The 25,245-nt window shown below is 53.9% G+C and overlaps 5 protein-coding genes across 5 annotated transcripts; 1 reads left to right on the top strand and 4 right to left on the bottom strand.

Moving 5' to 3' along the window:
* Positions 1-263: 263 nt before the first annotated feature.
* Positions 264-670, bottom strand: CGCA056_v012088 (uncharacterized protein; the record flags this gene model as incomplete). Its single annotated transcript, XM_037327332.1, has 2 exons — positions 264-465; positions 582-670. 2 exons carry the CDS (start codon positions 668-670, stop codon positions 264-266), a joined length of 291 nt encoding a protein of 96 aa, XP_037173885.1.
* Positions 671-2,550: 1,880 nt separating this feature from the next.
* On the bottom strand, positions 2,551-6,456 carry CGCA056_v012089 (uncharacterized protein; the record flags this gene model as incomplete). Its single annotated transcript, XM_037327333.1, has 7 exons — positions 2,551-4,072; positions 4,124-4,326; positions 4,422-4,838; positions 4,897-4,929; positions 4,982-5,717; positions 5,779-6,032; positions 6,073-6,456. The coding sequence occupies 7 exons, from the start codon at positions 6,454-6,456 to the stop codon at positions 2,551-2,553; spliced, it is 3,549 nt and encodes a 1,182-aa protein (XP_037173921.1).
* A 791-nt stretch (positions 6,457-7,247) lies between these two features.
* On the bottom strand, positions 7,248-9,420 carry hxnR-0 (Nicotinate catabolism cluster-specific transcription factor; the record flags this gene model as incomplete). The annotated part of the gene is made up of 2 exons (XM_037327334.1): positions 7,248-8,588; positions 8,677-9,420. The coding sequence occupies 2 exons, from the start codon at positions 9,418-9,420 to the stop codon at positions 7,248-7,250; spliced, it is 2,085 nt and encodes a 694-aa protein (XP_037173978.1).
* Positions 9,421-14,546: 5,126 nt separating this feature from the next.
* CGCA056_v012091 (uncharacterized protein) lies at positions 14,547-15,518 on the bottom strand (the record flags this gene model as incomplete). Its single annotated transcript, XM_037327335.1, has 5 exons — positions 14,547-14,576; positions 14,632-14,746; positions 14,825-14,887; positions 15,212-15,341; positions 15,494-15,518. The coding sequence occupies 5 exons, from the start codon at positions 15,516-15,518 to the stop codon at positions 14,547-14,549; spliced, it is 363 nt and encodes a 120-aa protein (XP_037173975.1).
* An 8,052-nt stretch (positions 15,519-23,570) lies between these two features.
* CGCA056_v012092 (uncharacterized protein) lies at positions 23,571-23,896 on the top strand (the record flags this gene model as incomplete). The annotated part of the gene is made up of 2 exons (XM_037327336.1): positions 23,571-23,669; positions 23,747-23,896. The coding sequence occupies 2 exons, from the start codon at positions 23,571-23,573 to the stop codon at positions 23,894-23,896; spliced, it is 249 nt and encodes an 82-aa protein (XP_037173973.1).
* Positions 23,897-25,245: the final 1,349 nt, after the last annotated feature.

Here is a 25,245-nt window from a genome sequence, read left to right on the forward strand (position 1 = left end):
AGTGTTCACGTCTAGATTTACGGAGACGATTTTGCTTTGCCACAGACTAGAGCGGTCTGCTTAGGGCAGTTTTTGATTCCAATCAAGTAGAGGTTTCGACGAGACCCAGGTTGTCGAGACGTTGTACCGGATCCGCGTCCACATTCCGAAAAGTCCGGGATAGGCTTGACATGACGATCAACAAATTCTCCGAGGCATCTGCAGGTTATATGGACACATGACGAAACAAAGCCTCATGCCAGGCATCTCACTGCGTCGATTGCCTACTCTCCAATTACATAGGTACATCCTTCATCTCCAATCCAAACCTCATGCAGGCGGCCAGCGTCAACATCAATGCGGTCTCCGACGCCAAACGTAACCTTCTCGGGCTGTTCATCCTTGGGATAGGTGATTGTCAAGTTCCCTCTCAAGATCAGATGTGTTGTCAGACCGCGATGCGAATGCGGGGGATAATACGCGTTCCTGCAGATTCAGATGTCAGTCTGCCGTTGGTTTTCTGTATCGGGATAACACTTCATGGGCGCTGCAAGCACAGAAAGTCGTCGTCCAGCCACATGTAGGAGACTATTACTACATACGGTCCATCGGTCCAAGTGAAGACGTGAGGAAAGCCCCACGATTTGACCTCGGCCTCGCTGCTGCGTTGGGTCGGCATGATCACGACCATGCTGGTTGAATGAAGCGGCCTTTTGCGAACGACGATATGCAAGCGCTGCAGATGATCGGGAGACGGAGGCGGTTACGTCACTGGGACGAGATGTCGAGAACTGTGTTTGCGCGGGGTACAGTTCCCCCTCTTCCCTTTTCGATCAGGTCCGAGACTGGCCGGCAGTTCCGACTGTCAACTCGAATGGCGTGAGGACTTTGATTTGGGGTATGTGCGGGAAATCAAGTGCGCAGGACGTTGAGAGTCTCTTTCGGTCGGATCTCTCGTATGTCGGTGTTAGTGGAAGCTTGGTTGGCGTGACTGAGGACTCTTTGGCCATGCAGCAAACAGCAGCCGCACGCCGGTGCTGCACGCACTTTACCCCCACTTACCCCGAGCGCATCTCCCCCCGATCCGGGTTGGTGGCGAGGTGCCCCGTGAGGCTGTGGTTGGTCTCCGCAAAAGTTACGGAGAAGCGCACCACAGCACCGGCCGTCTCGTGCCTCTAGCACCTCCAACTAAAGGTAGCGAGCGGAACGAACGACGTTGACAACTGACGAGCGAGCGAACGCTGATCATGTCGGAATGTCACTGCGGTGGAGATTCCCCAACAACCCGCCCTTGACTCAGCTACCTCTCTCGGTCGCTAGCTTTGGGTGGCTTTTTCCCCGCCAGGCACCGCGAGGCTGGGCGGCTGGCTGGCTTCCCGTCACTCGACCCGGTACATACGCTAAAACGTCAGTCTTCAACCTGACATTAGCATGTCATGATATCACTTTTTAATGGGGATCGTCGGCCCATACGAGATGGGGTTTGTGTAAGAGACGACTGACTTTGAAGATGCAAGAAGTCCACCCCAGAGTCCCACTGTCGTTTGTCTCTGCTTAAAATAGCAGGGGCAATGGCCACAGAGTATCGAGTACTCCATACTGTTGCTGAAATGGAACGCCAGTAAGGGGAGGCCTGTCGTCAGGGCGTGTTACAGACTGCACATCACTCTCACGGAATCACGATTGGGGGTTCTCTTCCTTCTCCCATTCTCGCTTAAGAAATGACGGGGCTGCCGTGCTTCCTGCGGAGGTGGGAATTGGGGGATCAGATCATGGGAATTCATGACATGACGGATGACGAAGTCCCCTTCTGCTAGGCGGGACAATCGCAATCGAGCGTTCATCTCACTAAGATGAAGATACAACCCCGGCAAACACCTGTGCCGAGCAACGAGCTGAGTGATAGTCTGAGGTCGCTGCTTTTAGGGAGGAGGGAGGAGTGCTTGGCTTGGCCCTCGCTTGATCGACCCGCATTGATTAAGCATAAAATTTGTGCACCTAACCAACTGCACATCTTCTTGTGCATGTCTGGGCTTCCATTGCACAAAAAAGACGAACGATCTACCTTAGGAGAGCTGCGGGTAAGTTTCAGCAACATCAACCTCGTCAGGTTGCACTCAGTCGATGCGGCGATACCGTTGATTTATTGCTCGCTGCAACAAGACTCTATCGCAGACTCACCGCTTCGGTCCGGGAGCAGACACTTGAGGGCATCAAACGGGCCGATCGCAATTATATACACGAGAAATTGGAGCATTTGCGCAGGGAGGGACGAGTCAGTAAAAGAGGTGTCTAATAGACTTCACACATACGGGATTTCCAATGAGAGATTTTCGGGCTCCCTTCTCCCTCTCGTGAGGCAATTCGGAGATGCCATCAAAGACATGGTTGCACTGCATTCTTAGTCTCTGTAGATGTGTGTCGTGTTGAACAGGTTTCTGAGGTCTCAAAAGTTCTGAATCGTCAACGTTGCGGGCAATCACCGACGGGCTCCATTCACTCAACAAGTCTGATACGCGGATTCATTTCATTTTATTGTTCTTTGGCTTATCTGCTTCGCGGTTTCATCCCTCATGTCAGGTCAATGATTTCGGGCTCCGCCTTGCGTTTCGCTCCGGCGACCGACGGTGGCAGGCCTATGTTGTTGATGCCGGGGAGGTGTTGTCCCGGCGGTGGGGGGCCGCCCGCGTTGCCCGTCATCGGCGCCAGAGGCCCGCCGTGCGGTCTATGGTTTAGTTGCACCTGCGGCGCGGCACTGGCTGACGACCCGAACGTCGGGGCCTGCCCGCCGGAGCCCACCTGGTTCCGCACTGTTGGCATCGAAGATAGGTATCCTCCGCCAGCAGGTCTTGGGTCTGGCACGCCGTGAGGCATGTGGACCGTCGGTGGCCGGACCCAGTTGTTGGGAGGGTGTACGCCAAACCGGGCGGGCGGCGCGGTAGGGAAGGGCTGGTTGTCCGGTTCGCGGATGTACATGCCCTGTCCCGGGTGCGGTGCCAGACCTCCCGGGGGCCGAGTTGACATTTGAGGTTGAGCGGGCGGGTATGTAGGTGCTTGAACTGGAGGAGCATATGTCGATTGCAGCGGAGCTTGAGCCGGGGCATATGACGCCTGAACAGGAGCCTGAGGATGAGTCTGAACCGGTGCCGGCATATAAGACATACCGCCGGAGCCAGGCGCAAGATTCGTGGGCCGCTCCCACAAGGCCTCCGCGATATGCGGGTAGTCCTCGCCCAGCAGGATCCCCAGCTTCGTCTGGTCGAACTGCTGGAACTGCTCTGCCGTGTCCTCCCGTGCCGCCTTCCACTTGGCGCCCGGGGCCGGATCCAGCTTGGTTACCACGAGCGTATCCTGCGGACCGCTCCTATCGCTGACGTGCGAGCATCTGATGCCGTAGTTCTCGATCTGTTTATGCAGATGATGGCGTTTTGGCTTGCTGACGGAAAACCGGCACTGCTGCTGGTTGCCGTTTCGCAGAAACTCATTCAGTATGTCGCAGTCTCCGCAATAGCATGGGGAGACCCTGGCGTTGTCATCGCGGGCTTGGGTCGAGGGCTTCTCGCCGAGGTAGGTGTCACGGTAAGCCTCAAGGATAGCGCCGGCAATTTGACGGTAGCGGGGAGTCGTCAGGGGAACCTTATGGGACTCGAGCCGCTCAATGAGCTCCCTGAGGAATGGCAGCCAGAGGGGTTGGAAGTCGTTCCACTTCATGTGCTTCGCGTGGCCTACAAGCTTGATTGCGAGGGGCACCACGAGGTCTTCCTGCGGTGGCGTGCTCAGCTTGATGAGGTGGGAGAAGAGATCGGCGAGCGTGTCGGGATGGACGGCGAGTTCGTAGTTGTAGTCGGCCCCGGGACCGAGCTGCCCGGAAATGTCTTTGCGTCGCTTGCGCGGCATATTCTTCTCCTCCGGTCTGTCGCCGTAGACGGTGTTGAAGTCGAGCTGAGAGATGAACTTTTTGGCGAGGCGCTTGTAGAGCTGCACGCCTTCTTGTACTGGGAAGATCTTCTTCTTGGTGATCATGAAGAGGGCTGACAGGAAGTCAAGAGCAAACGCGGGGATATTGAGGTGGTTCTCGATGATAGGGACGACGCTGCGGCATTTGTTAGAGACGGCCTGGTACAAGCACGGCGGCAGAGCTTACGTTGAATTGAGCCAGGCAAAGTCGGCATACCGCCTGGCAGCCAGAATCGCAGCCAACCCATCAGAACCGACAAAACTGCCAGAAGCAGAGGAGATTGCCAATCCCTTGGAAAAGATGTCCAGCGCCCACTCGCGAACCTCATCGGTCAGGACGGGAGACCCGTTCGGCGCAAAAGACTCGACCATGTGCGCTCGCAAGGAGAACTTCTCGCGGCCGAGAATCATTGAGGTCAACCTGCCAGATCAGCACTCATTCAACTTGAAAGGAATGCCTCATATCCAGGATGATGACAACATACCCCTTTTTGATGTTTTTGGAAGGAGACCTTGCCATCACCGACCTGCTTGCTCAACCACTCGAAGATATAGGAATTGATCAGCCCATGAGGGTCGGCAGCAATCTTTTCGAAGAATTCCCATTCCCGCAAGTGGACGGCAGCCTCAAGCAGATCGCTGATCTCTGTGCTCGTCAACGCAACTTTTGATCCGGTTTGACATATCGATGTGGTCCAAATATCTTGCAGAGCATTGAGAGCCGACGCCTGGCCCTTCCCCGGCTTCGAAGCTGTGTGCGTCAAATACGACACAACAAGCCGAGAATTTCCTGTGCGTTCCTTTTCGAGGTAATAGGAGGGGTAGGCCGATCTCCTATCGTCTTTCTCAAGGTTGCGTTTGAGGAATGACGCTACGTTTGCACGAGGCACGATCATCACGGCCTTAACTTTTTCATCAGCATATATCCAAGTTGAACGCCAGTTTGAGGAATCGACTCACCGTGACGCGGTACCAGTGGGTAGCGGTAGGTCCCTGGAACACAAATTAGCTTCTACTTCTCAGACTTCACAATGTAACCGCGAACCGAGTTTCCCATGAACCCTTGGTATTCTTCTTCTTGATCGGCGTCATCCCAGAAATCACCATTGTCAAGGGCGTGGTCCTGATTGAACTCTATGTCACGCATAACAGGACGCCCGTGAACTCCAACAAGCTGCTTCACACGCTGAGACGCCTCATGAACGTCTTCCAGCTCGTGCCACCCTTCATCGTCATCGTCCCAATCGTCATCTTTATACCGATACCCACCGTGATCATATCCCACGGTGCCCTCTTCCTTGGTCTCCAGCGCTGCGAGAAAGATGTCAAACTCGAGCTCTGTGGAAAGGTCGTCGAGAACTTGCACCACCTCGTAATCTCGTCCTTTCAAAGCCGATATGGAGAGGTTGGCCTCGGTATACTCGTGGTCGAGCCGGTAGTAGAGCTCATTTTCGTCCGACTGGCCGGGAATGCCGCCTTTCAACCATTTCCTCAGCGAGTGACGCAGCTTCCGCGTTTCGGCTCGCCGGAGGCCGGCAGAGGGCAACTGTCTCGAAGGGTCAAGGGCGAGGTTATACGTGAGAACAACGCGATATCCCCAAGTGACGGGTAGAACCTCGTGGGAGACATCAGAGTACCATGCGGCAACGGACCCTTCCCTATATTTGGATGTCACTAACGTCTTAATCTCTCCGCAGTGCTTGGCCACGACCTCGCCTCCTTCACGAGGGGACGGGAGGCAAACGACCAAGGTGCCAAACATCCCGGGGATCTTTTCGGTGCTGGATGGGGTTAGCTCTACACCCATCACTTTACACCTACGGCTCCACGGATATGACATACTCGACATGCGCCTTGAACATGGCGCCCTTTTCGTAAATCAGGAGCTTGTACAAATCTGCAATCATAGGTGCATTGATACCCATGTCCTGCGCTGCCCTTTTACACAACGTGTTGATGACGCCGGTCCAATTGGGGCTGCGGAGCTCGAACTGCGTGGGATCTAGCTCCCACGTATTCCGCACCGCCGTATCGACGACGGTATCGCTGCCCTTGCCGAATGGGGCTTGCCGCGCCTTTTCGATCAAGCTGCGAGCCTGTTCCTCCTTTAGGGGGAAGCTAATGAATGGGCCCTACATCGGCAACATGGAGCCCTGGGTTGAGAGGTCCATTGGCAGTCTTGAGCGGATGGAATGAAGCAAACGTCCCCGGCGACTCGATGGCGTGGAATGTCTCCAACAGACCTTCCTCGAAAGATCGCCGGTCGTCCCAGCCATCGGTGCTCAGAGGGCTGCTAGGCAGAGGTGGTGTTTTGTTGTCCTCTTCGGCAATCTGTTGTTCATGGTTCGATTGTTCATGAGATGGCTGCTCCTCAGTTGATATTTCCCTTGTCAGTCCTCCAGGGGCTGGCAGCTCCGGAGCTTCTCCAGCACTTTCTGTCACCACTGGAGGGGCTCCAGCAGTAGGAGGTACAGAAGCAGGCGCCGTCTCTGCCATGTTCACAGCCCCTTCGGAATTCATGATGAACGCTGTCCCGCTCACTGCCGTCTGTTCTGCAAAATGTTTCCAAAAAATCGGTACCGAAATCAAAGTCAACGGCACATGCTGGTGGAGTGACCAGGGTAGAGAATCGCGACGCGTCGAAAGTTCAGATTCGCGATCATGGTGGGGATCATTGTCATCCCTGTCAGTGATTTAGCTGCGCAGGTGCGAATACTTGAAGACCTTGTCCTTAAAAGGGGACGGCGTGTCTCATATCGTAACGACTTTTGTCGCCGCATTTGGAAATCTCTCATCGTCAAACTTTTCACAATTCTGCGCATCAGGATAAATGCAGCTCACCGTTTTAGCTGAGCTACTTGAGAGTAAGCCAAGTCTGCGACGGAGAACATGTACATGCCATGGAGTCGATATACCTGCTTGCTCCATCCATCTTAAGTGAACTTGTTTCCGCGCCCTCGTGGTCTGTGCACCAGTTGTCTCCTACGTAATCGAGAGACTTCACTATCCGCTGAGCATAGGTACTTTCCAGTAGTCTGCAAGTCTCTGTTCTCCTTGATTTACCTAGATTCCGCTTTGCAATGCCTAAATTCGAGAAAAATCGCTCAATGAAATACATGAAGAATTATCATACAACATCGTAGAAATTGGTGACCAACAGGCCTGTTGGAAATTTGCTTGATAGTCTCTTGTCACGTCGCCGTTTGAGATCGTTCCATGATGCGCTTTAGATCTGGCTGCTGGTCTTGTAGCCGTCGGTCTCTGACCATACTGTCCTGGTCAACAGCGATCGCCTCCAAAGTTGCTCCACGTCAAATGTCGTCAACGCTGGCAGCCCTCGATGGTCGGCCTGCCGCGCCCGAACCTAAATCTTGAAGAAGGCTTCTTAAGCTCTCAACTAGCGGGGGCAAAGGCTCTGAAACAACAGGAAAGTTGTTCCTAAAAATGCCTCGTGCAACAGAAAGTACCACACTCGGGTTTGATAACGATTCAACACCGTCAGCGGGGTTGCCGTTCAATGTCAGACCAGGCACACCGCGGTCGAGTTGAAGGAATGCCCTCGTCTCGCGGTTTTCTTCCGAATCCATAAGGATATATGCTCCCGATCTATTGCCGCTTCCCACCTCCGGATCCGACCCGTGCCTAGACGCGGAGCACGAGAGCAGTCCGTAGGCCCAGAGAGTGAGACAGGCGAAATAGACCGCAATGGCGTTGAAGTCTCGTAACGAGGCGGGTGGAAGTTGACGCGCGTGATGGAAAATTTGGCCTGCGTGCCAAATAGCATGCCGAGCCTCCGAAGTTTTGACCCAGCTTTCCTCCAGGCTACTGTACGTTCGTCGAGCCTCGTCCTCGCCAGCCTTTCCCGCAAACGTTTGAAGAATGTCGGGTGACACGTGAAGTACCATCATCAACACCTCAGACATCACCGCTAGTTGCGCTGTAGGCTTTTTTGAAGTAAGGATCATGGTTGAGAAGTCGTTTAGATCCCGGTATAACTCCTGGTATTGGGTTTTGAGCCATAATTTGTGAGTCGTGTTCCGCTTGTTCGACATGCCGTCGGTGTAAAACTTGATTGCTTCTCTGTACGCTCCAATTTGACCCCAGTATCCGTGGAGCAGAGCCATATAACAAAGCTCCATGTCCACCAACTGCTCAAGGTCATCGAGAATTTCGGTGCAATGCATGACTTCACAGACCCTAGGGATGGTGCGATCTGAGGCAGTGTTGGTCTTGGCGATGTATATGCTGCGCCATTGCTCCGCAGTTCTCGCTCGCCATAGTTCGCGAGATGCGGGGAGACTAAAGCTGAGTTCGGTGAAAGACATGAGTGGGTTCTTACAGAAGCCGATGGATGTTTCAATGTCATGAAAGAAAAGATGCAGAACAAGCCGTTTGTAGGACTCGCGCTTTGCGAACTTGCGCCACTTGGAATCGAGGACATCTGGGGGATCGGCCATGGTTGGAATGAGTGAGGGTGAGTCCGGTGGGGCCGAGAAGTTGCCAGCCCTTCTCAGCATGGTCATGGGAGGTTGCAAGAAGCTCTCTGCAATTTCCATCTTCCGTTTGAAGCCACTCCAAATGCCGATGTCGAGGTTCAACATGAAGGCTTGAAGGGCGCCGAGATCTCGGGTGAAAGTATTAGAACCCTCGAACTAAGCAATACTAAGTCAGATACCGTATCCGGGACGCCGGATGATGATTGATAAAAAAAAAACGCAAAGGATTAGACACATTGCTCACCAGGTCTGCCAGCGCGAGACGCAGGACTTCATGAAGAGAGTACCCGAATTGCCATACCGCTGGTATGGAAATATATGTTGCGCCACTGGACAGTATGCCAGCGAGCAATTCTGGTATCGCCGCAGTCGCGTCAAAGGTTGCTATGTGAATCCAGCTGTCGCTCTGATGTTCATCATGGATGAAGTGGGCTTGAACCAGATAATTCAAGAGGTCCAGAGTTGGAAACGAGGGCGTCCGCTGACGGGCTCCCTTTTGCACCGTGCTGGCCACAACCAGGGCCAGAAGGCTGTCTCTTGCGGAAGCTGTCATCTTCAGCTTGGTTCCCGGCGTATTGATTAGCTTGTCGAATGCTGGCGAGTTTGCCAAGTTGTTTTCATCAAAGACGAGCCGCTCCTTATCCTGAGGAGAAGCATGGTGAAGTGCATGATCCTTGGGCCCCGGTTCCCATAACCAGGGTGACCGCTTGAAGGCAGCGTGAGCTCTCGAAGCGTTACGGGTAGCTGACTTTGAGCGATTGGTTGTTGTTGATTCCGGGCTCGGATGGACATCAATTTGTGGGACAATGATGGTGTCGAAGTTAAGGTCCCAAGACGAGAAGTCCATGTCCTGGAAGTAATTATGGACCGGGTTGAAGTTGACGATATCATCCATTACCATGTCGATCACCGGGTTTGCGAAACCGTCATTCATGAATGACGGCCCGTCCATTTCGTGGCTCTCTGGATTTGTGGGCATCATGGACATCCTGGAGCTGCTATATGCCACCGGGCCAGAGTCCATCCCCCCATTCATGTCCATCCCAGCGTGCATCGTGGAAGTTTCGGAAGGTGTAGAGTGCCCCTCGTCAGTAGATGTCCGGTGGGGATGGGTGCGCTTTGATGGCACTTCGCAAGGCAGGTTTTTGGAGCGACAACGTGAGCATGGTTTTGCGTCCTATGCGAGTGGTCATGTCAGTGTTCTTTCCTTGGTATGATATGGGAGTACCGCATGAACGGACAATCACGGAGTTGGAAAACGGCAGCTCGGACGAAAGATATGAAGGGCGGGAGACACCAGCGGCGGCGCAGGACTCGCGGTAGACGATGGACACCGGATACAACGGCCGGCGGCTGAGGTGACGAGCCGGCCGGGAACGGTGGAGGTCAGAGCCGGTGGACGGCGGGAGGCATCGGGAAGACATAAAACAGAGATGGCAACGAACCTCACACTTGGACTTGGAGGCAGCGCAGTTCAGACAGGCTTCAGCAGCGCGATCGCTCCTCCGAATGAAGGTTCTGCCCTTGCCGGTGGAATCTCGGTCGTGGGTGGTCTCGTGGCGGGTCAGGAGGTCGGCGCGATTGAATCGCTTTGGACAGCGAGAACACTGGTAGGGTCTTGCATTCTCGTGTGATCGGAGATGGCGCGTCAGATGGTCGGCTCGCTCGTAGACGCGCTTGCAGATATGGCAAACATGTGTCGCGGAGGGAGATGCGTCGGAGAGACTCAGTTTGCGTTTGGGAGGGGCCGGTTGTTTCGGTGGTTCGGGCGGGGAATAGAGCGTGTTCAGCATGTCGGAGCCCGCAGCATCGCACAAGAGGCTAATGCCGTTCATGTTACCTATGAAGCGGCGGAATGGAGAAAGGACAGGATAGGGTTGGGCCGGAGGAGTGATGTCAATTGAATTGAGGTCGGGGAGGCAGAAGCTCAATCAAGGTGCAGCGCAGCAGACGGGAGCTTTGGTGGCAGGGCTTGACGTGACGGGACAGGTGCAACGGCAGCGGCTTCAGGTCGGGAAGTGGCGGGCTGGGCAAAAAAAACCGCCGTGGGTGGGAAGGGGAAGGGGTGGGAGACGTGGAAACGTGGAGTCAAGGCGGGAAGGGGGAAAGCGCAGCAAACCTTAAGCCGGGGATTCTGCGGGGTTTACCTTTCGGCCTAACGTAAGGCGAAGGCTGTTCTACCTGAGGTATTCGTACCTACCTGTTCCTTCGTGGGCATTGCCCAAATGGAGAGATTAGGTAAGGCAATTCACCAATAGGAACAAGAGCCGTTGAGAATTATCCGGCCACTGGTTGGTTAGATGCCTAGGTAGGCAAGTCCCGAGTCCCGTCCCGGGAATGAAAGGCTTCTTTCAGGTAGGACCTACCGAGACCAGCCAGCAACGAGTAACAGGCATCTTGTCTGCCATGCTAAGACTGATGACGATACAGAAAAAGCCGCAAGCCGCCAAGCATAAGGCAAGTTACGGGTAAGATGGTTACGATAAGCTCCCTTGCCATTTTCTCCGAAAGGTTGCAGAAACGCAACAACTCTGAATTGCTAAATTCGATGGGCATGCACGCGACGCAGAGTCTAAATCTGGCCACTCGAGTGTTTCTCGCGTGTGGAGTTTGAATCGCGCTGCACCGATCAATACGAATGAGCTGAGACAAGAAGAAGCAACAACTCGAAAGCAAAGATAGGAGACACACATCATGTCATGGCTTTCCTGGTGACTCATTTTCATCTATCGCAGCTTGAGTGAGTGTGGGCTCCAAGGACCTTGAGGGTTGAGGAAACTAAAATAGAAGCAAGGAAGGAGTTTGCAAGAACGAACATGGTGTGGCCCAGGGCGCCTATCAGAAACATGAGGTGACACCCAAAAAATCCCTTTTTTTTTTTTTTTTTTTTTTTTTTAGCTACCTACCTAGGTTGGTGAGGTAAGCTGCTGAATGCTGGGACATTTGCTTGCTCAGTAAACACCAAACAGGGGCAGGGGCTTTCGAGTACGCGGCCAGGCGGGCAAACAAGAGCGAAAGTGATGCGACGCCATTCGATTATTGCATTGATACAAGAAAGCCACCTGCTCTCATACACTGACAAGCCTTGGCGCACCACCAGGGCCAAGTAGTGATTCGTCTCGACTTTTCTTCATGTTTGACCGCCGGTGGCGGGATGGTCCCGGTAGCCGGAAGCTAGGAAGCTGGAATTACCGTCGATCGATTGGCCTGGAGCCGCCGGGGACCTGAAAGTGTCCGAAGAGGCTGCAATACGCCAGGTACCAGAATTACGGACGGAACACATTCGCCGTACGGAAGTTTAATAAGGTTTATTAAAGGACTCCCTCCGTTTGGGACTGCACTTCCAAAAATCGAGATATACGGTAATAAATAGCTCTTGATGGGGTATTTGTCACGAGCCCAGTTTGGAGCTCCTGAATCTGAGGTGAGTCTGAATCTGATGGTGTAATAGCTGGTGTCCAGTTGGTGTCCAGGCCAGGCTGCGAGCGACTCAGGGTCGGGCGTGCTCCATCTATCGGGCCATGAATTCGCCTTAAACCAGGTTCCAGTACTCGTACGAGGCATCAGCAAGGAAAGAATGATGATGTTGACTGAGCCCGAGAAGGAAAGCCAGGCAATCAAGCAGGTGAGACCTGCTGACGGGGGACGGGCATGACAGATCGGACAGACAGATCACTTGGAGATTCAAATCGCCGATCCTGGATGTCTGTCAATCCAATGTCCATGCGGTCACAGATGGCGGGAAAGCGCATGACAAGCGTCTAAGGTACCTACCTCAGCCGGCGGGAGTCAATCAATGAGGAAAGTACGACAAGGAAATGACGGTAGGGGCCAATCAGCAGCTGTGTGCACCTGCGCTTCCCTGGATCTGGTATGGGCAAGAACTTCTGTAACTCGAACGGGGAAGCTAAGGAAAGAGCAACCCAAGTGCAGATGCAACTACCTAACAGGAAAGGGCAACCATAGGTAGCGCCTGTGGAAAAAAAGACTAGTCATCTATCAACTTCTACGCCTTGCACCGTCAATCAAACTTTGCTTTTTTCTTCACCATTTTCCCTCTCTTTTCTGCTTGACCTTTCTTTTCTCAGCCATTCTTCCTCAGTGCTCACAGTCACAATTGCCCTCCGAAACGACGGTGAACAGGCCAAGACACCCATCTTTGCACACCGGTGTAGTATCTGGCCCTTCTCGATCCTCTTTCCCGTTCCCCCATTCTTACGGGATTCTGATTTCTGATTTGTGTCCTGTCTTGCCCTGCCCTGCCACTAGCAAACCAACCCGCCGGCCATGTTGCGTCGCAACCCAGTCAGTCGTTTGCAGATGCGATGCGATGCCCCGAGCCCCTGCTCCATTGACCGAATCGACAAAGAGGAATCAATCCAACCTCGAGTTGCCCAGGTAGGCAGTTCCAGCAATCGAACGTGCTTGACTCGGCTGTCGCGCAGCCATGCAACGCACGCGGCAAGTACTCCCTGAGCTTTTGTCCGTTAGCCCGACCCGCAACATATCCATTACACAGCAACACCAACCATTCCGCCTCGTCATAAATGACGATATCACTGTCTTACGACGACGCGAGACAAGAAAGCCCGCAGCCCCTCGCCAGTCTCTTTTGCAACCCAGGGCAAGCATTATGATCCCCCGGCAGCAGGAGTCAGGGCCTCCCAAGATCCATCAAAGACCCATCTGACCCTCCACACGCTTCGGCATCCAGCGCCATCCCGAACACCAAGAGCCGACCTGGATGCCCCAAGATCACGAACCTGGGCGTGGATTCTGGGACCGGATCTGGATAATGCAGCTCACCTGCCGCTACCTAGGCTAGCATGCACGCACGCCTCCAGTTCTCTCAGATTTGCTCCATCCACCAAACCGGCCTCTGCCTCACTGTGGAGCGATGCGGTCGCAGGACGTCCACCCGCAGGCCGTTGGGGTGTAACGAACCAGGTCCAGCTGTATGTGTCAGTGGAACCAGAGGCTCGGGACCGATTGGGTTGTTAGGGGACCTGCGCTGAAAGCTGCAACGCCAGCAGCGCATCCAGGCCGAGGTTTACCACTTACTACCGCCGTTTTTATTCTTATTGCCGCGATACTGCGGTTTCGTTTCCGCTGCCACTGTATTTAGGACCTTGGGCCTGGGACTGCAACTCGCGCGAGTCCATACAGCACCTTGTCATCGATGCCTGCAGATATCTGCAGCTTGCAACCTTGTGCGAAATCCGGGCCTGGGGGACCCGCTGGATGCCAGGTTCCTTCGCAAGCAAAGCTGTAATTGTTGCTTTTCCTTGTCTCTTTGCCCTTTCTCAACTGCAATACAACCTTGATCGCGACCGGTGTAAATCTCAGGGGGCACCTCCACCATGCAGTCCCCAGCGAGGCCATCGCATTCCATCGCAGACGTCGTACGCAAATCGGCGTCAAGTGTTCCAGCAGCACCGGGTTTATCTCCGAGCAAAGGAACCTCCTCCGTCCTGGTCGGCAGCGTTGATCGGAGTCATTCGATTTGTTCCGGCTCCATGTCCACTGCATCTCGGTCTGCAGCTCCCAGCAAGGATGTCCGAATCGAAATCGGGGAATGCGACCCCGACCTGCTCGCATCGGGCGTGTCACTGTCCAGCCAAAAGCAACGTCGTTGAGAACATAGAAGAGCTCATACGTCTCTCTAACTTGAACAGAGCATCTGCGTATGGTAATCATTACAATTCCTAATTCCATGATCCGGGACCCTTTTTTGGTTGCCGTGTCTTTCGCCATTCTTTCCATCCATCTTCTTCCCGTCCCGCCCGCCCAGAGGGTAGGGAACTCCCTTCCCCTCCCATTGCGCAAACCGATCTGAAAATCGGACAGACATGGCTCGTTAACATTACAGGGCCGGTACCCAGAATGGCCCACCCCAGAGGTTTTGATCTCCCCTCTCCCCCCCCCCTTTTTAACCCGTGCTCTCGAAAAACGAAAAAAAAAAAAAAAAAAGATGAAAATGGACCTCATAGTCGAACAGACCCTCGTCCCCTTCCCACCCATTCCCAATCCCTTGCCCTCGTGTGTCGCCGTTCGCCGTTGTCCCAGGGTATCGTTACAGTTTTGGCAGTGCCTGTTATCGCGTCGCAATCCCAGCTACTGACTCCTTATCGGGGGAATTTGGGGCTTACTAAAGGTCAGCCTCACCGCCACAGATCTCAATGACGTGGGAGCAACTCACATGAGCTGGCTTAGCCGCAGGGCGTGCCGCAGTAGCCGCACTCTTTTCCGGGTAGTACCCACACCTCTTTACCTGAGGCATGGCACGTAGGGCAGCGAATGCCTGGGAGAAGATGCTTCAAAGAGAGTTAGTTCTGGCTCTGTAGTGGTGGTGGTTGCCGCCGGAGGGGCGGGAGGGGGGGGGGCTCGCTCACCTGTTTAGGTCCGCTTGTGGGAGACGATGGCTGTTGTTGGTTTCTGAGAGAGGCCTTGTCGACCTGGCATTGCGATGAGCAAGTCATGTTGTATGGTTTGCGGGGTTGGTTGCGCGTGTGCAGGCGTGTAAATGTATGTGAATATGCAAAGGCCGTTGTCGAGTTGGTGTTGATAAAACCCGGGGAGCTCTGGTGCGTGTGTGTCGGTTTTGGAGATATCGGGTGAGTGAGTGGGTGAGTGAGGTGTGTGAAGTGCTTCAAGCAATGTCCTCAAGCTGTTGATGGCCGATGGTGGTGATCTGAATAATGTCCAAACCCAAGGCGGCGCCAGTCGATACTTATAGTTTGCCGTTTCTTTGGACTCGCACGAGAAAAAGGACAAAGCACTGGGCCTTTCTGGGCCGACGAAACTGGCAAGGACCAGGTAGGCTTGTGGTATGAGCGAGCGAGAGGTGAGAGAAGGCGGCTTCAAGGCGCAAGGCGGGAGCGGGTGTTCCATGTCCCTGCTCTGCGTCTGCTAGTGCAAAGAAGAAAATATGAGCGGTGCCATCTGATAATAGGTAAATCGGCGAGCAACCGGCGCGCGGAAGGCCAGCAGCAGCGGGAGAGGAGCGGCGAACGAACAGCCCAGCAGAGGCAGCAAGCAAGCAAGCACGAAAAGAAACATACCTAGCCTAGCATAGGCCCGGTACATTGCATCTGGCACACATCACATTTTCCTGGTGCGGGACTAGCAGAGACCTTGGAGGCGTGTGTCAATGGGCAGCCAGCAGCAACAGCAGACCAGCAGCAGGTCCCAGCGATGAACGATGGTGGCGCGAACCCAGGTTGGGGCCCAGGATAGGCATGGGCAAGGATGTTGGACGATGGGGGATTGGGATGGGATCCTGGATCACTCTGTTCGAGGGGGGGACAAGGTGGGGTGGAACCAGGGCCCCATCCATGGCGATGGCTGAAGAATTGTCGTTCATTCGGGAACGAGCGTTGATGTGTGCTGTACTGCTGCTGCGTGCGAGAGAGTAGCAGCAGCAGTAGTGGTACACAAGACGCAGACTGCAGGACGCAAAGTTGCTTGTGTGTACATTTGCATTACATACATGCAGCTGTCTTTCTGCCAGAGTCCTTGTCTGTCTCTCTTGTCTTGGGTCCGTATGTCTCTCCGCCTGTCTGGCTGTGTTTCTCTCGCTCTCTCTGTGTCTCTGTGGCTTGTGGCGGGACCCAGGCGTTCATCCTGTTTTTTTGCATTGTACTTACATTGAGGAAGAAGGACCCGGGACATGCGTGAATGTGTGAGATGGCACTTTGTATTTTTTTTTATTTTTGTTTTTCCTGTCGAGGTGAGACAAGACCGAACCAAGCCAAAAGCCAAAAGCCGCCCGAGTCTGGAAGACGGGACACGGCATTTTTGACGAGGTCCGGCTGTGGTTGAGGCACGTTGCAACTGCGCGGCGGCGGGCTTCCGGGTTCAGTGTTTCCTTTGTTGGTGCCTGTCGTTGTTTTTCGGTGCCCCGGGGCCCCCTCCGTTTGGGAGAAATAGCGGGATTGAGGAAAACAAAAGAGAGGGCAGCAGACGAACACGAGAGGGGCCCAGCGGGAGAGGAAACAGAGCAAAGCAACGTTGTGAATTGGAGGAGGGGTTCTTTTCTGCCTTTTTTTGCGCTATGATGCTCCAATCTATCTGTACCTACCTTACGGCGACAAAATACTACGCGCCATACTGACTGCTCATCCACCCAAACCACAGCACGCCCACACCACCCATTCATCCATCTGGGTACATCTCCTCCCACCACGCGCACCCCTCCCCAACGCAACCGCATGTCCCCCCCGCCACGCTCATTGGGCCCCGGCGCGCAGTCGATCGGAAGGCTAGCGCAGGGCAGGGGTCGAGGGGGGAAGCGAGCAGAAGAATAACCCAGGCGAGTGGATGTTCCAGAGCTCTGTTCGATCTGCCCCAGGATTCGCCCGGGGATTTCCTTTTTAGCTGCGACTTTGCGGCAGGCGGGTTGTGTGGTCACTGGTGGTTTTCCATTTCAATGGGCACGCGGAAGGGTTTTTTTTTTTTTTTTTTTTTTTTTGTAACTCTCCAAGGGCCCCATCCATATCTCTGGTACGCACGTATCGATGGAGAGAAGGAGACGTAGAAGAAGAATGAATCAGAGATCCATACCATGTATCATTGGCAACCGTACCATGCCGCAATGCATTGTGCAATGTTACGGGATACATCCGGTGCTGGTTCTGCATACACCCGATGTCCAGCGAACCCTGCAGAGAACGAGCTGTGACTTTGAAAGCCCCGCAGAAGTTGGAACCTGATGATGATGATGACGATGGTGGTGAGGAGGAGGCTCAACAGCGCCCTTCTCCCGGGATTGGTGATGTCTCTCGCGATGCCGCCTCTTCCCTTGGGTCCCAAATTTTCTTCTTTTTTGGTTTCTTCACATGGAGAGGTCACGGCATCGGCAGTTATGACGAAACATCGATGGGAAAGTGCAACACTTGCACGGTATTTGCAAGTACCCAGCATGTGAGGGGGGTGCAGAGGCAGAATTACACACGCACACAAAAATACGAGGCTAACGCCACATGCGAATGCGTACTCACGAATCATTCGTAACGTAAGGTATGTAGATCAGTCTTTAGTGTTGCTGTCTGCATGGGCGCGTGAACAGCAGTATGTCTTTTCATGGTACCATGTATGTGTTCTAGTCAGTTTAAGAAAAACACTGCGTCAGTTTCCGGTTCGTGAGGTCGCAGCGCAGGTTACCAACGAGGGTCGAACAAAGTTTGTGGAGTCTCTGGTTTGGCACGTTGCTAGATCGGACTGCACGTAATGGAGGGGTGCGCGGCTCTACTGGTACAGACTGATATCGTCTGTAATTGGGGCACCTTGTGTGTTGATTGGGGCACCACGCAGTGAGAACCGTAAGGTTGATATAAAAGGACGATCCAATAAGAGACGACATATGACGATCGAGTAAGGCAAGGTCTGCAGTGGGCTTGCGAGGGATATGCCTGTTTGGCAGCTCTCAGTTCTGTCCGGATGGGCGAGGCGAGTTTCCGTGCTGCGCTGATGCCGGGAGGCAGTATCAAACTCTGTTTGGGCCTGCTACTACGTATGAAGTAGCTAGCTTCTCAAATCAAACGTGGGACGGGATAGACACAGAATGAAAGAGAGCCCTCTTATTTTACCTCCCCTTTTTTTTTTTTTTTTTTTTTTTTTTTTTTTTGCTGTCTTTGCTGCCTCTGTGAGTAGTAGTAGTTCTTTTTGGTTTTTATGAGCAGTCGCAAACATGCCGGACAGAGTTTCGTTTGGGAAAATCAAAAAAGGAGCGCCCGGCCCCGTCGTCGAAGTTCGGGATACCCTATTGGACCGCGGCACTGGGGGGAGGGGCTGAGTGGCGGCTTCCGGGGGCCCGGAGGGAGGAGAGGAAATGGAAGGGGGGGAAATCGCGGCTGGCGTTCCCCAGTTGCTCCTGCCCTTTTTTATGTTTTTCCAACCGTGATTCGTGATTGTGGCCCGGCCGCAGCCCGATTGGTGGCTTGGAAGCGCCGCGTGCACACTACACACTACACACACTTCACACCCATCACTTCATTCACTCATTCTCCCTCCTGATCCTCCCGCCGGCCGGGCTCGTTGCTCGTCATATCACACACACTCTCGGGGCTGTCAGTCCGAAGCTACCTTGCCTTACGGATCACCACGGCACTTCCTAGGGCCGCCGCGGTCTTCGTTCGTCGTCCATTAGTGGTGTCTTGGAATGCACCTCACCTCACCTCACCTCACCCGCATCTGCGACCCGCCCTTGCGCCGGGATGGAGATCTCATCTCGCCTTACCTTACCTTAGGTACGGATACCTGGCTTGCGCTGCACCTCAATCGTGCAATCGCTGAAGGCCCTCTACGAATCCGATTGTGCGTGCGGATACCTGGTCGCTTGGTGTCATGGCTGCCATGCCGCCAAGTACCTTACTTGGTACGAACACACTACGGATACACTTGGATGCTCACGACCATGCTGTTGTTCTTCATGCCCCCCTGCTCTACGTAACATTCCCCGATCCCTTATCCACTCCCCAACTGCATTTGCATTTCCGCATCCAATTGTGTCGCGTTGATCGATGCCCTTCCTTTTTGTCACTTCTCCGAAAAACGGCGTGACCTCGTCAGATCCCCTGCGCCCCCTTTGGGAGTTCGACGACCCCATTGTCGTCGTCGGCCGGTAGGTATCTCACTTAGCCCGCCTCGAAACTGAATGTGAGCAAGCCCTTGGGGGGTTCAAGCTGAAGCTGACACTTCAGCCAGCCTTTCCGATCCAGGTGACTTGGAACTGTTGAACGGACGGGGAAACCGGCTGCCAGGCATTTGGGCTGAGCTAGAGCAGTCCTGACGCAACTCAGGTCACTTACGAGGGGATGACGATACCCCGAGAAGGAAGCATCTTACCCGATGCCGCCTAGCAGACTGGGGGCGAGAGAGAGAGAGAGAATGAACAACCACCAAAAGGAAGGCACGCGAAGAGGGGAGCATGAGGTAGGTACCTTCGGAGTATCTACCTACCTACACTCCATGCTTCTTCTTCTATGGAAAGTTCCCCCCATCTTCAATCGGGTCAGGAGGAGGAAGGTACGGATATGGATACCTTACACTTCTTTTCTCATGGGTCCTTGCGCCTGTATCGCATCTTGAAGGCCCCAGTCACCAGCTGCAGTTTGGATCGCTCATCTCCAGGTCTGCCGTCCACGAACAACCTAAGACACGGTCATCGACTCACAAAGATGCTCCCATTCACAACTCGATACGAAAGGATCCACGATCCGTACGTCCCACTCGGCTGGGAATGGGTTACTCCACGGCGGTCTGAGTATGCGCCGCAAACATCCACCTCCCAACGCTGCCCTTCAGTTTCCAAATGACAATCCGCCATTCTTCCTTTTTCCACAAGGTCCAAGTTCGCGTTTGGTCAACCCCAAAAAGGCTCCACCAAGCTCCTCACATGTTTTCTTCTTTTTCACCACTCCCCTGCTCCACGGCGATTCCCTGCCCCATGCTTTCTTTTTCTTCACCCTCAGCAATGGCTCCTTAGCGTACCATTCTGCAACAATCTCGTCCACTCATCGATGCGAAGGGGCAATTGGGGGAGCAGCAGCAGGAGCAGCAGCGAGGTCCTCGGGTTGGGGGGAACGCAACCTGCTGATGGGCTGCCCACATCTTTCTTGTCCACCCTCGGAATCGGCAACGAGAGCACGTCGTCAATGTTCGGAATAATGCCATTGACGTCAATTCGAGGTCTGAAGGGAGGACTTATGGTTGGATATTCTGCCCGTCGCCGAGATGACCCGGCTGAGGGAGACATGAGGCCACTTACCCGCACATGGACTTCTCTTCGGTGCGGTAGCACCGCGAGACGTCGACAATCGAAACAGTCTACGCTCTGAATCCCAGCCGCATCCCTGCCTGCGGTTTGTCACCGCTCACCGAGTGGTGCAGACGGGCGACGAGCCTTGTCCATCATCCCGGCGTGTTGGTCCAAGGATGGTCACACGGGGTTTCCGCCCGCGTTCGACTTGACGCCGTGCCGTATCCGCTGCCACAACCCGGGATCGACGTTGCGCAGGCGCAATCTATCTTTGTCGACGGGGGGACCAGATTGGGGGAAACCAGACATCGGTGGCTGTGTGTATCGCGACCTTCCTGGTTCGTCGAGGTCCACGCGGTTGACACCTGTGCCAATGTCGGATCACGGTGCGACGCTGTCAATGTGCTTTTTCTTCCAACGCATTTAATGCCAATTACACACCGACAACGCTGACCGACGTCTCGAGATCTTACGGTTTTCCGGGAGCCCCGGCTCCAATGCCATATTCAGCTGGCCAACAGACGTGATGGCGCGAAACATGCCGCTGGTCCAGGTTGTGCAAAGGCCACCAATGCAGATGCTTATACACCTCGTTGGTTGACGGTCGATGAAGTCGCGGCTTTGTGCGTTCTCAAAGGGAGCCTTGTATATCCGTCCACGACCCCTGCCACAGCAGCAGACGGCGCCACAATTTGAGGCTTTGACAACACTCACCGACAATCTTGCGGCTGGGTCTAGATTCCAAGACTTCCACGCCTTACGGCGCCCATGATGGCATTTGGTTTTGCTTCATGTTGGGCCCAGATCGCCATTGGATAATCTCAGGTTTCACCCTGCTTGGTTTCATGTGCCTAGCTAGGCAAAATGATGTGTCAATCACCCTCGACAGCATTCCATCGCTGTCATTTTTGACCAAACACCAACGGACACACACGCGGGGCTTACACACTACACCGCACCACACAACACCACCAACTGCGGGACAGAACCAACACCATTCTGCGCTCATCGAGGCACCCGACGATTTGCGACACGCGGTCTGCATCGCCAGATCAGATGAGGGTGTGAAGCCAGTCCATTGACCACCGAATGTGGTCAAACATATGTCCGCATGGCGCGTGCATGCTTCACATGCAATCTGACCGATATGACCTGTCACTTCATAACCGAGATGCGAGGTCGATCAGTGTGTTTTTGTCGAAATCTGGGCTTTTCACCATCCGCATCGGCTGCCACTGCCAATTTCGTTGGTTGGGTATTGGAAAATGACATGTCATATCCACCAGATTTCCAAGGCTGCGAGACCACTTTGCTCAAGCAAGGTACCACCATATCCGCCAAAGTAGCCAAATGGTTGAGTTCAGCTCTGTTTTGGAAATTGTCCTCAAGGAACCCTGGGCTAGGAGCCTCACCGAGAAACCACCTCAGCGGCACATTCTCGATGCCCAAGGTATTTTGCCTCACCTCAAACGCCGAGCTCCCGAATAGAGAGCGTGAATTCCATCGGATGTGAGTCAACCGCCACCAGGACCCTTCCGCCAAACCCAGTGAGCTTTTCTCGGTTACGTGCTTGTCACCTGTCAAGCCGAGTAACAACACAAGAAGATGCGTATCCAGAGCGGAATCAAGCATACCGTTCGCAGCAGTTGGCCTTGTCAGAGTTCCCTGGCCACAACAACCGTTTCTTTGCGGTGAGGATACTTGCATTCACTTGTATGCAGGTATCCGCTAAGACGTGGTGCTTCGAGAACATGTGGACTTGGTTAGTCTCCAAACGGCAATGCCAGCGACAAGAAGCCAGTCCGCTTCAATCAGCGCCTCCCTGGCGTTTGCCAGCTTGAACGCGTCACCAGCACACGCCCTCGACCAAAGCTCCACGATAATATTCCCCGAGCAAACTCCAGCCCCGTATGCTCGTCAGCGGGACCCATTGGTGTGCGCACTCCCTGGGCCTGGGGCTCGGTTCTGTCTAAGTTGGGGGCTTGGAACTTTGGGAGCGCCGCAAGATCCACGATCGATCCTTCTCTCATTCTCCTGATCATCTCCATGGTTGGCACCAAAATCTCGGTTACCTCCTCGCCAGTGACAAGCATCCCGGCTAGTCAACCAGACTGCCGGAACGCTCTATCGAAATTTTGGTCACCCGGTACCACATGGCACGACTGAGAAACGACGGCGGGTTGCTACATTTTTGACCGCCTTCAACGTGGACGATCTCGGCCAGGATTGTTTCCATCGGGAATTCAAATCTCGATGACGACCCCGCCAAACGAGCCTTGGAGAGTGCAAAAACAAACGCATGTCTCACTCAGGGTCCTTGTCGTTTGCCCTCGGCCTTGGAAACACAACCAAGCCAGGAACCCCATTCCCTGTGGCTGCTGGCTGCAGGAAAGCCACCACACGAAGGATTGGAATGGCTTGTTACACCGCCCTAGCTTCCGCGTCGCGAAGTAACCACCCTTTGCACCTGTCTCAATCCCGCAGCATGTTACCTGTCAACTTTATTTCGTCGACCTTTGGGTGGTGTTTGATATAGGCACCCCGATGATTCTGGTCTATTCCTAAAAGAAGCCTCGCTTTTATGGGCTTCGTTTGATTACACAATGTCGAAATGCTCTCAGAACAGTTGTGTCCGGAAGGGCATGGTTGGGGCTTGCTCAACGATTTACAACATGATTTGACAAACACTCACGACTGGAGCCTCCTCCACGATCGGACTAGCCGCCCTGTTGGGAGATCAAGTTTTCGTGATAACTGACCAAGTCCTCCCAGTCGGGCCGCGCAAGTTAGACTTCAACACGGCATTATCATTACATCCGAGCCTATTGCTTCTTCTGGTTTGTCTCACAGGCAGGACCCGACAGGCCGTCTCATTGGCAAGCCTCGCCCGCGTTCCTTTTTCTCTGATGCTAGTCTCGCAGCCAACGGCCATGGGGCGTTGTCTATCTTCCGCTACACACCCACGCGCGCCGGATATGGGGCTCGATTCTGAGTGATCGACACTCTCCCTTCCAGCATCGTTCGCCCGCGGAAGAGACATCCTTGCTTAGGTGCAGAACCTGTCTACCACCAGCTCGTGCCACCGGGTTAGGTGTGTAGCGAAAAGCACGCCGTGTAAATCATGCAGGCTCGGTTGCCAAGCTGTGACAACCGGACAGGGCTGCAGCAGTATCGTGTGGTGATCCTGTGGACTCCAAGATCGCCCTGCTGTCGCAGACAAACGGGGTTGGATAAGGAACCAAACCAAGGCTGCCAGAAACAATCTAGAATGATGCCTTTCCGAACGACGGCTACGGAAAACAGTGCACGCTGGCACGGGGATCAGGGAATTTCGAAAGCGGGTATGGTTCGGCGATCCAGGATCCAAGCCGACGAGGCACATGAGAGCCCCGAGTGGTATTGGCCCCACGGCGCCTGAGCGGCATCCGTCAGGCTGGAAGTTGAGAGTATGCACAAGCATTGCCTCGGATAAGAAGTTGGTATGGCAGCGATCCCGTCCCGTCTGTTGAGGACCCTTGACCGGCAGTCCGGGTTGCGGTTTCCGACGTCACACAAGCAAGAAGCATGTCTGCCCAAGGTGCGACGTGGGCCGGGTGACTCAATCATTCTGCATGGTACTGTCCATGATGACAGATCAACAACGACAGAGGCCGTCGCCCAAAGAGATAGGGAGGCAGAGCTGCGAGCAGAGATACGGGTTGGTTGAGAGAGGACGACAAGACGATGACGACGTCAACAAAACGTCGGCGGTCGCAACATGTCAGTTGACACCGCGGCGCGATCCGCTCATCCGAAACCCGCCAGTATCCGCTTCCCTAACTCTTGTATTGTCGTCCTATCGCAGTATCGAGGTGAGTCAGTCACATCACACACCCACACACATCATCCCAAAATCGAGGACTGTTGGGGAAAAAAGCCCGAAAATTCCAACCCTTGCCGGCTGGCACTCGACGAAGACACCGATGGACGACGTGGCGGTGACATCCACACATATCTGCCCGACCCGAACCCCAACATCGGTCACGTTTCACGAGTTCACGAGACTCAGACCCGATCTCGGGTGAAGCTAATCGTAGACAGACGTTGTGACCGTTTCTTACTTTCTCTGCCCTCGTATTGAATGTGGGACTACGTGACAAAAAGCAAAGCAGACAGTCACGACAGACGAAGACGAGATGATGTTTGCACCTGTGTCAAGAGGGAAAGCAATTGCTCCCTTTGGATGGTTTGTTTGTTCTTCTACGTACGGGTCGGCAATTTCTGTTTCAAACGCCCTCCGCCTCCTCGTTGATGTGTCCTGTTGTTCCTTTGCAGCCATGATGTTTCTGTCTCTTCCCGGACCCCATCTCCAGTTCCTTCTCCAGCAAGCCACCGGCCCCCAAACGATGTTTTCCATGATTCCATCTGAAGCGTCTCTGTGTCTCGTCCCGCCAATACCCCTGGTCCATCCAAAACATGATTAAAGGGGAAGGGATAAAAAAAATAAAAAAAAAGGTATAATGAGGCCATCTGCCTGTCAATCTCGCTCGCTAAGCGTCATGCCATATCCAGAGTAAAGGAAAAAGATGTGGACTAAGAAATAATCCCCGAGAGCCCCATGTACAAGGTAAGTCTCACAAAAGGAATGGGAAAAAAACAAAAAGAAGAAACGAGTTCCTGGCCCCCATGAGGAAATGCGCTGAACAAGGACGGTGTCAGACACCAAAAGAAAAGGTCTAGGGGTTGCGGTAAACAGGTATCGACCAGAAACAAAAACGCCCCCACAAACGCCCATGCCCCCGAGAACTTTTTTCTCTGTGCCCCAGGTATCGAATAAAAAAATAAAAATAAAAGGTAGACCAAGGAAAAGAAGAGGCGAGATGAGACAAAAGAAACGTTCCCCCATGACCTTTTCGTCTCCTGAAAAGGAAGTTGCTCTGCTGCAAGATGGGCTCATCTGATCGGATCTCAGACCTGCCAACTTCTGAGACACTGCACTCATGATTGCTGACAAAAACATGAGCCGAGGACGGGTCTTATTGCAAATCATGAAGAAGGGAGCTCTTGTTGATTTGC

The sequence above is a fragment of the Colletotrichum aenigma genome, assembly GCF_013390185.1.
Source record: "Colletotrichum aenigma strain Cg56 chromosome Unknown KSG_Cg56_contig08, whole genome shotgun sequence".
Taxonomy (NCBI): Eukaryota; Fungi; Ascomycota; class Sordariomycetes; order Glomerellales; family Glomerellaceae; genus Colletotrichum; species Colletotrichum aenigma.